Below are 10,739 nucleotides of genomic sequence, written 5' to 3'. Positions count from 1 at the left end.
GCCTCTTCCTGGCCCCTCAAGAGCCCTTCGCCGTCTACTGTCTCCCCACTGCTCTGGGAATTCCTGTGGGTTCATCCCGAAACCTTAGAGGTTTCGAGATTTCGCCAAAATGCAAGCACAGGCACTCCATAAGTTCAAACCACAGCCTGCAGAATGGGGAGGCCGGAGGCTCTGGGCAAAGAGGTTGTGAAGGGGTAATGTTGCTGCCAGCCCCCTCCCCCAAGTCTACCAGGCCCTTCCCGTGCAGATTTGCATTTGGTTTGCACAGGACTAATTTATCTCAAGGAACTTCCAAACCTAAGACCACCATTCCAGTCACCTGAAGCTCTCTGCGGAGGCTACACCCTTCCCCCTGGAGGAGTTCCACATCTGCCCAGTGGGGCATTTCCCCTTCTCTCACCCAGCGTCTGGCCAACAGGAAGCAGGGTGTCTGTGGACCGGCGGTGGGCGTCCCTTTGCCCCACCTCCCTGCCCGGCCGGTGGGGGCCCGGGGTGTAGTCTGCTGGGAGGCTCGCGCCACGTGCCGAGGGAACCGCCTGGCGAGCGGAACCCAAGCCTGCACGGGGACAGCAGATGCATTTGTGGTCGCTCCTCTTAGAGCTCCGCGGGCTCCGGCAAACCTCCGCGTATCCGCCCCTTACTGTAACCGCCTCGGTTGTCCCCATGTATAAAGTAGTTCCGAGGAGCCACCTCACCGAGATTTCACTGCGCTGAAAAGCGCTATTAGGTGGAAAGGCGTGGTTCCTAGGGGCTGAGAACCCGCACCCGTGCACCGCGGTATAAAACGAGGCTGAGGGACCCAGGCAGGGCGCGAGGGCCAGGGAGACCTCTGTTCCCACAGCGGGCTTCCTTGAGCCCATCTCCGAGTTCTGTGACTCCCCAAGTTCCCACCTCGCAATCCAGTGTGGTTTCTTCAGATGAATTTTATTCTCCGCGGGCTGCTCTGGCATCTAGAAAGGAGGGAGTGTGTCCCCAGCATCCCCAGCAGAGGCGTCCAGCAGAGGCTGAGGGCCAGCCCCCCTCATCCCAGCCCCAGGAGCACCAGGGACTGAGTCTATGGCATAGGCATCGTCTGGAGGCCTTGCTTGTTCAGTGATAGTTTATTGGTCCTTAGCATGACATCTCAATTACCAAGGTAAATTCACATACACAACTGCAGGTAAAAACATGTAAAATAATATAAAAATAAATTGAAGGCTACTTTTATATATTTACTGAATTAAGTAGTGTAATAAATACTATAATAAGCAAAAAGCTTCAATCACACAATTCAGTTTCACTGAAGTTACAGTAGTGTTTGTAAATACAAGTTTTAAAATTTAAGTTACAAATATTAAAGCACTGAAAAACTAGTATAAAAGTGAATTTTGGCATGTAAGTGAGCTCTTATGTCATTAGTATTTGACACCCTGGGACAATGAGGAAACCAGTTCTCACCTACTTTTTGAGGTACAACTATCCAACTAGGTCAGCAACACGGCTGGAATACTTCATAGTGTACAATCTTTGAATTGAACTTTTCCCTTTTGAGAAGCCCAAAGAGCAACCCAGAGCTTATTACTGTGCAAAAATTCTCCAAAATCCTAATAGAATTTAGGAGGGAACTTTTTCTTGTGACCTGAGGGACCCAGTGTCCAGGCCTCAGGTCAGAGAGCCCCCAGGGCTCAGAGGGGCCAGCTCGACTCCTTGCCAATGGCCCTTCCCTAGGATAATAATCCCATTTTCTCCAATTTCTGTCTCCTTCTTCCAATTGAAAACAGAAAAATCCCATGTCAAAACATAAAGTAACCCATAACTTCAGCGACTTCAACAGTATCCCACGCACTCTGGGTGATATAAACTGAAGCTGCTAACAGGAAAGTTGGCAAAAAGCATGTTAAGCCCCTGGAGGACTGCCTGTACCTGGGAACCCACCCACCATGTCTGCTGGGTCCCTGGATCCACTTGTATGGTCAATAGCAGTGTCATGGCCCTTCCTCTGGAGACAGTGGAAGACCCTGCTCTCCCCGACCTGGAGCACTACCTGGATGAATCAAGTGGATACTGAACTTCACAGCACCGAGAGGCCCAGCAGGTTCCAGCATTTGCTGGGAGAGAGGAGGCATCCCCCAGCCTCAGTCCTCAAAGAGCTTACACAGTGCACCGCTGGTGTGCTTATCACTGGGGCAGAGCAAGTGGCCCCAGGAATGCCCTTTCGCCAGCTGCCCCTTCACGTTCCCGAGTAGGCTGAGCATCGACAGAGGCCTCAGCCAGTTTTGCCTTTTTGGCTTTGATGCTTCTTAACATTTTGACTTTTTTCAATCACAGTTTCATATTCAAGTTGAGGTAATCAGTTTTTCCTCTAAGAGGAGAGGAGTTGGGACAGTAGGGCAGGTTGGTGAGAGAGCATTTCTATAAACAGAAACCAAGACCACCATGTAGTACAGCCCCACATGGTGAGAAGACCCACTCTCACGGGCAGGCTCCGACCCCTCTTTAAAAACTCTTGTGCAGCAGCCAGACTGCCAGGCCAGTGCAGTCAGAAAATGGCTCAAGCTCCTAAAGCTAGAGCTTTCATTTAAAACTTCACAGCAGCCCCCTTAGAGAAATGGCCTGTGGTTCCCACCCCACCCCTACCCCTTTTCTAAGGCTGCTCAAGTTTGAGTTTTTAAAAAGAGCTCGGTAGAGCTAAAGGAAGCTACAGTAACTCATTGCTTATTAATCAATTGCACTTAAGATCTATGTTATTGATTCTGAAGCAGAGGCAAGCCCTTGATGGACCCCAGCCTCTGGCCAGCCAGAAGTCTGGGGGCTCCCAGACTTGGGCTCCACAGTGGGGCCTTTTGGAGCTGGGACTGGAGCACATGGGCCTTTTCAGAAGCCCTTCTTGATGCAAGATTTCTTACTCAATGGTATGTGGAGTTTTGTTCATTTGACTTCAGATTGTTTTTTCTAATATATTTTACTGACAAGCCCTTGACAACTGCTTTGTTACTTGCATGCAGGCCTCTGTGTGACCAGGCACACAGACTGCATGTGCTCCATCCTGTCTCTCCACTGCTCCAAGGGCCTTTCTCAAAAACCCCTTACATTACTGGAAACTGCTGGTTTTACCTATGTGCTTCTTCCTAAGGCATGCAAAAAAAAAAATGTGAAATTCAGAAACATTTACAGTTCAGGTAGCTGAGGCACTGAAGTCATAAGAGACATCACCTAAATATCAGTGGCTGTGACTCCCCTATCCCCCAACACCAATTATGAAGGTTAGGAATGGGACACACTTGTAATTCCCCTCTGCTTTATGGTCCAGCTGAAAACAATGTCATTGGAAGGAATTCTAACTTGGGTACTGGAATTATTTGAAATTCCCCGTCCTCAGGAGCCATACAAGCCCAGGGCCAGCAACAATGCTCTGGAGAGCGGGGGGATGAGTTTCCTGAAGTTTGTAGCTGAAAAGCAGGCCTTCCCTGACAAGGCTTGCGGGAGGGCTGGGTGCTGGAGGTTAACCCCACAAGTGATCAGCCACCAGGCCAAAGACTAACCAGCTGCAGGACACCTCCTTCCACAGTGAGATGAAGCCTTGCCAGGGGGCCTGGGCTGCACGCTTGCTCTTGTCCCTATATTAGGACACATGAATGATGTGATAGGAGAGCTCAAGAACCACCCACAAGGGGGAAAGCTGATGTCAACTCAAGAGCCACACACTTCTGGAAAGCAACGAGTCTCTCCTTCAGTTTAGTTCAGAAGGGAAATCTCCTCATTTGTGAACATGTTATTGATCTCAACCCAAGGTGCTGGCTCTGTGGGCTGGACTTGGGCAGGGCTTGTACTGCTCCTCCCAGGACTGGGCCCACGGCCAGTAGGGCCAGCTCCTTCAAGGAAAGGGGCCTAGTGGGAGGCAGGCACTCCACTGGGGAAGACGGCTCTCATGGAGCAGCATCTGAGGCTTGAGCCTGTGGTGGCCTCGCCTCCCAGACATGGCCACAGTTCAGGCAGCCAGGGTTCCTTCTAAGTCCCAGCAGCTCCTTTGTGCAATCCTAATGCTTCTCCACAACCTCAAGAGCCCAAAGGAGATCCTGTTTTCAGAAATCCAGAGTTCCTGGACTGCCAGCTGCATACATAGACGGACAGGTCCCATCTGCTCATCCTTGAGTATTCCCCCAACCCCACAAATCAATGGTGCAGGTGATGCTCTTCAGCGCTATACAGGGAATAAAGACAACATGCACTCAAGCCAGCACACATAGGCCAAGGAGAACAAAGACAGCCCTTCAGGGAGAAGCCTCCAGGAGAGCTGAGGTTAAGACATCCATTTGTCCATCTCCAGGGTGGACATTCTGCAGGACATATGGGCCCAGCCTTCCTCTAGGGCTTCAGCTCAAAGAGGTCATGATACTCCTGCTGCTCCAGCTCCCGGTTATACTTTTCGATTTCCCGGTTGGCTTCTTCCACGTAGTCATTCATGAACTGGTCCATGACTGGCATCTCATTAAGGAAAAGAGCGCTGAGCCTGGAGGACAAGGGAGCCGGCCTGAACCCAGAGGGACCTGTAGGCAGGTGAGGAGGGACTGCTGAGGAAGTGAGCATCTGGCCCATACAGTGGGTACCTGATGGGCTCTTTGTATACACTGGCAGCACCACAGCTACAAAGAATGTGATGGCTATGGGCACAAGGCCATTAATGAGGTCCTAGAACTGAGCCCTTCAGCTTTCATTAGCACACAGTAGCACCTCAAGTCTTACATTTTATCCTATCTATCTTTTCGCAGATTAACTGTTGTAATCAGGCTGTCTTCAACTTGTAAATCGTGACTCTGACAACTGCAGACTTCAGGGTATCACCGTAGATGCATCCAAACTATAACCCACAGGCTGGGCACAGTGGCTCATGCCTGCAATCCTAGCACTTTGGGAGGCTGAGGAGGACGAACCACTTGAGCCCAGGAGTTTGAGACCAGCCTGGGCAACATGGCGAGACCATGTCTCTATTAAAACAAGATAAAACCAAAAAAACTATAACCCCCAGAGTCACCTTAGCAATCACTCAATAAAGGAGAAATCTAATTTTAACAACATCAAAGACTGAAATGCAAAGTTTGCCCCTGAGGTTTGCCCCTGTGCATCCCCAGTCCCAGTCTGTGGATATGCAGAGCCCGGCCTGCTCCTGGGGCTCAGATGCGTGGCTCTGGCAGACAACTGCTTTACAGACAGGCTAACATACACTTCCAGCCTCACTGCCCAGGTTCCACACAGGGACCACACTGTTTCAAGGATACGTGGATGAAAATCAGTTTTGTCACCAAAGAAGTTAACAAATTGGGTGCCATTATAAAAGTAGCCTGCAGGGAGGGGTTCCAGGTGGCGTTTTACCTGTATGAAAAGAGTCCTGTAATAATTATCTGACTACTTTCTTTCACTCACTCATTAAAAACAAACAAGTCTATTCCCCTAGTAAGACAGACTACTCTGCTATTCAGAGAAGCCCGGAAGCGAACACCCCCAGCAACCCTCAAGCCATGCCTAAGGGTGGTTCCCCACCTCTCAGGTGAGGAGCTCTGGGAGGTCCTAGTGGGATGAAGCTCCCATGGCTGCAGTGGTACTGATGTGCGAACACTCTTTATTGACTGTTTCCCCTTCCCCTCTTTCATCCTCCCGTTTCCTATTTAGTGTCTCCTAGAATCACTTCCAAAATAAAGTACCTGTATTTAACTCCTATGTCATGATTGGCTTTCAGGGGAACATGAATTATGAGGACTACCTTGTGCCCATGTTGTCTTCCCAGGAGCATCCAGGGCTGTCTGGGCCTATAGGAGTTGGTTATGAAGGGGCCTTCCTCAAATCCAAAGTAGGGGCTCCTGGAGTCCCAGAATACTTTCCTGCCCCCGCTTCCCCTGCTCATTATTGGGGCTGGTAACACCCAGTCTGGGGACCTAAACTCTATGTTCTTTTTAGCTTTTTGTCCCCAAACCCCTCAGGAAAAAGCCCCAGTGGGCATGGCGACTGAGGGAGAGGCTAGGGTCAGAACCTGGAGGCTGGGAGGCTCATCAGGGGGTCTCTCAATCAGCCTCTCATCCTGGCCTCAGGTTTCACAACCTTCCCATGAGCACCTTCTGGATCTTGACAGTTTTTGCCTGGGCCCTAGCTGGTTCATATGGAACAGGGGTCTTCTGCAGTTGCTGGAGCAAGGTGCCAAGGCAGGGCCTCTGGTCATCAGCTTCTCCCACAAGTACTGGCTCTCCTCAGTCTCATGCCCAGGTCACACCAAAGGTCTCCTGCACCCTCCTCACTGAGGCTGCAAAAGCCAGACTTCTGTACCCAGCTTCCCTCTGTGGCCTGGGAGAAGCAAGACCTCCAGCATGTCCTACAAACAGCTCCTCACTCAGGGAATCCAAAAGACAGAGCTATGCAAGCCGAGGAGGACAGCCCTGGGCCACTGAGAGGAGAAGCCATGGCAAGGCACTCACGTGGATGCTCCTGATCTCCTGCTGTGTCAGCATCCCCCTGGTCTTCAGGGCTTTTCTCTGAGGCTTCTGCAGAGATGGGGAATGGAGGGTCAGGTCCCAGCAGAACTCATAGAGTGCATGGGCAGGGGAGGGCTCAGGGCTCTGTTACACGACTAAGATCCCAGCAGCGGGAAAAGCATGTGCACTATGGCCTGGACATAATATTCTGCCTGTCTGCTCTTTGATAAAACCACTTTCTCGTCATAGGGCCCTGTGAGCCAGCAGGGAACAAGCAGCAGAAGATAGCCCAGTGTTTTCATAAATGGGCATGGTCCTGCCTCTTTGTAGATTCTTATCCCTAATCCCTACCAATGACATGCAGACAAAGGGGCAGCCTGAGATCCCACAGTCAAGAACCATTTAAAAGCTTATCTAGGTGAGGCAGCTCATGCCTCAGTATAAAGACAGGTCTCGAATGAGCATCTACAGAAGACCCAGGCCCCCACTAACTCTATTCCCAGAGTTCCAGGATGAACTAAACCCCTAAGGCTGTGCTACAAGGCTTAGCACCCAAAGTTTGCAGAGAACCTGGTTCACAGAACAGACAACATAGCATGCCTGCCTGGAGTCTGCTCTGAGTGGCTTCCTCCTTCTCTCAAAGTGTCCCTGAAAGTGCTGGGCTGGGCCTGGGAGGCAGTGGCGGGGCTTCTCAGGGCCAGCAGCAGCTCTGAGGTGTCTGGTCACATCTGTGTCAGGTCTGCCTGGACTCTGGAAACCACCTGCTTAGCTGTCTGCCGCAGCCAGTCCTTGATGCTGTCTTCCTTCAGGGAGCAGCCGATGAACACAAGGTAGCACTCCTGCTGCCCGCTGCTATCTGGAGATATGATTTTGGAGTCCGGTGGTGGTGTGGGTCCTTCCAAAACTGGCATAATGCTCAAGGAGTTGGCCAGTGTGTTGTGGCAGACCTCCATGATCCTCTCAGAGTCTGTAAGGAGAATACACATCAGCCCCCGAGAGCCTGCCTTAAAGGATACAGCTATGCTAAGACTGTAATAATGCAGACAGTTGGGACAGATTCATGAGAAAATGTAGGAGAGAGAACTGACATGACTGGTGGCAACTTAGAAAGGATGGAGCAGGTAGGCACAGTGGCTCATACTGTGGTCCCAGCTATTCAGGAGGCTGAGGCAGGAGGATCACTTGAGTCCAGGAATTCAAGGCTGCAGTGAGCAGAGATTGTGCCACTGTACTCCAGCCTGAGTGACAGAGGGAGACCCCATTTTGTTTTGTTTTTGTTTTTTAAAAAGGAGAGGAAAGGATGGAGTAAGAGAGGAGAACAAAGTAAGTTTCTGGTTTGGCTGATCTGGGTGGTCAGGTGGACACTATTATCCCAGAAGGGAAACGCAAGATAAAAAAAAGTTTTGGGGTGGGAGAAGAGGAAGATTTTGACGCTGCACTTGTGGCATTTTAAAGTCTGTAAGGCCCTGCATGTGAGACATCCACATAGTCCCTGGTGGTTGCTGGAATAACCACTATGGAAGAGGTGGTTGAGGAAGAGGAAAGAAAGTCCGCTTGGTAGAAGTGCCGGGGGTGCTTTCAGCAGAGGCCTTAGAGGCCAAGGGAGGAGGGCACAGTCAATCGTACAACAAAAAAGTTAGCCAGGTATGATGGTGTGTTCCTGTAGTCGCAGCTACTTGAGAGGCTGGGGTGGGAAGATCACTTGGATCTCAGAAGGTTGAGGCTGCAGTGACCTAGGATCGCACTACTGCACTCCAGCCTGGGCAACAGAGCAAGACCTTGTCTCAAAAACAACAAAACAGACAAAAAACAGTACAGCAGTGTTGCATGAAGGTCACACCGATGAGAATGGGAAAAAGTGTGACCAGGTTAATGCTAAAGAGATGGGGGCTAGGAGTGACTGGAGACCCAAGAAGTGGGCAAGGGCTCCCCAAAGGGCAGGATGAGAAAGGATCCAAAAAAAAAGAGAGTTTAAACTTGAACAAAGAAAGAGTCAGGGCTGGGCGTGGTGGCTCACGCCTGTAATCTCAGCACTTTGGGAGGCCGAGGCAGTTGGATCACCTGAGGTCAGGAGTTCAAGACCAGCCTGGCCAACATGGTGAAACCCTGTCTTTTAAAAAAAAAAAAAAAAAAAAAAAAGAGTCAATAGCAGATCTAAATAAACAAGAGGCTGGGCGTGGTGACTAATACCTAAATTCTAGCAAAGAGTCAATAGCAGATCTAAATAAACAAGACGCTGGGCGTGGTGGCTAATACCTAAATTCTAGCATCTTGGGAGGCCGAGGCAGGAGGATCACTTGAGCCCAGGAGTTTGAGACCAGCCTGGACAACAGAGGGAGACCTCGTCTCCACAAAAAAGGAAAAAATCAGCCGGGCATGGTGGTTCACTCCTGTAGTACCATCTACTTGGGAGGCTGAGGAAGGATGATCACTTGAGCCTGGGAGGCCAAGGCTGCACTGAGCCAAGATCAAACCACTATACTCTGGCCTAGGTGACAAAGTGAGACATTATCTCAAAAAACAAAAATAAAAAAAGAAATAGAAATATTTATTTATTTGATTGAGATAGAGTCTTACTCTGTTGCCAAGGCTGGAGTGCAGTGGTACAATCTTGGCTCACTGCAACCTCTGTCTCCCGGGTTCAAGTAATTCTCCCACCTCAGCCTCCCGAGTAGCTGGTGTGTGTCACCATACCTGGCTTTTTTTTTTTTTTTTTTTGAGACAGAGTTTCGCTCTTGTTACCCAGGCTGGAGTGCAATGGCGCGATCTCGGCTCACCACAACCTCTGTCTCCTGGGTTCAAGCAATTCTCCTGCCTCAGCCTCCCGAGTAGCTGGGACTACAGGCGCATGCCACCATGCCCAGCTAATTTTTTGTATTTTTAGTAGAGACGGGGTTTCACCATGTTGACCAGGATGGTCTCGATCTCTTGACCTCGTGATCCACCCGCCTCGGCCTCCCAGAGTGCTGGGATTACAGGCGTGAGCCACCGCGCCCGGCCCCCTATTTTTTTTTTTTTTTGAGACGGAGTTTCACTCTTGTTGCCCAGGCTGGATGGTACGATCTCGGCTCACTGTAACCTCCACCTCTCAGGTTGAAGCGATTCTCCTGTCTCACCCTCCCAAATAGCTGGGATTACAGGTGTCCAAGGCCATACCCAGCTAATTTTGTATTTTTAGTAGAGATGGGGTTTCATGTGTTAGTCAGGCTGGTCTCGAACTGCTGACCTCAAATGATCCACCTGCCTTGTACTCCCAAAGTGCTGAAATTACAGGTGTGAGCCATCGTGCCTGGCCTAATTTTTTTATTTTTAGTAGAAATGGGGTTTTGCCATATTGACCAGGCTGGTCTCGAACTCTTGACCTCAAGTGATCCTCTCGCCTCAGCCTTGCAAAGTGCTGGGATTACAGGTGTGAGCCACCGTGCCTGGACAAAAAAGAAATAAAAATAAAGAAGTAAAGGAGGTGATGGATGAGAGGGAAAAATTAAAGTACCAAGACCTCTGAAGCAGCAGGGGTTGGCTGTTGGAGCCTGGGCACAGTGGGCTTAGGTATGGGGCCCAAGTTTCTGATCTGATCACATAAATTAACCAAAAGCTATGAGCTAAGGACCTATGTAATTCTCCCATCTGAACTGTGATGGTTCTATGTTTGAAGCCCTCAGTGGTTCCCTACAGCAGACACCAATAGCTGTTTATCCCCCACATTGTCTCCCTCTTCTTCCAATACCAATTCCCGCATGGGTGATGGATGGGTCCAGGAAGGCACAGCAACTCAATCCAATGAGAGAAGTCGGCTGTGAAATTGGGGGTGGTGTTGCACTGACATAGATACCCACAGGAAGAGCCAGCCTCTCCTCACTGGCTGGATGCTGTGTCTGGCTTTGACACCCAGACCTATAGCACCACTTGGCAACCATAAGCGGCAGGAACCTGAAAGACAAGCTGAAACACCAAGAATGGGAGGACACGAAGACACACATCACCTGGGTCCTCAGTGGCCTTGCTCTGCTGCTTGAGCGCCTCACTTGTTATACAGCCAACATCTGCTAGCTGAGTGGGGTTCTCTGTGATAACGGCTCAAGACACCCTAACAGACACACTCCCTCTCTCCCTATTCCCAGGCTCTAGCCACAGTAAATGCTTTCTGGTTCCTGAAATGTGCCTTTTCTGCCTCTGTATTATAGCAAATGTTGTTTCTTTCCCCTGGAATACTGTCCCCTTCCTCAACATTGAGTTGACTGACTCCTACTTGTTTTGAGGTCTTCCCTGATGCCCACCCTGGGAAAAGATTATTGGATA

General features: G+C 50.2%; 1 protein-coding gene across 4 annotated transcripts in view; it reads right to left on the bottom strand.

Moving 5' to 3' along the window:
- Window positions 1-1,081: 1,081 nt before the first annotated feature.
- DNAAF9 (dynein axonemal assembly factor 9) overlaps window positions 1,082-10,739 on the bottom strand; it is a 151,693-nt gene continuing 142,035 nt past the window's right edge. For 3 of the 4 annotated variants that reach the window (XM_021665721.2, XM_021665723.2, XM_021665722.2), the window contains 4 exons: window positions 7,202-7,407; window positions 6,444-6,509; window positions 5,256-5,349; window positions 1,082-4,457 (listed from right to left, as the gene is read on the bottom strand). In XM_021665721.2, the coding sequence (XP_021521396.2) occupies window positions 4,345-4,457; window positions 5,256-5,349; window positions 6,444-6,509; window positions 7,202-7,407 (479 nt within the window). In that variant the 3' untranslated portion in view covers window positions 1,082-4,344. Of the gene's footprint in view, window positions 4,527-5,255; window positions 5,350-6,443; window positions 6,510-7,201; window positions 7,408-10,739 lie in introns of all 4 variants that reach the window. The other variant, XM_064382275.1, reaches the window with a different exon arrangement.

This window comes from Aotus nancymaae, unplaced genomic scaffold, assembly GCF_030222135.1.
Source record: "Aotus nancymaae isolate 86718 unplaced genomic scaffold, 86718_ANA_hifiasm-v0.15.2.pri h1tg000029l, whole genome shotgun sequence".
NCBI lineage: Eukaryota > Metazoa > Chordata > Mammalia > Primates > Aotidae > Aotus > Aotus nancymaae.
The sequence above is the reverse complement of the archived record's forward strand: the minus strand, read 5'-3'. Positions and strand labels throughout refer to the sequence as shown.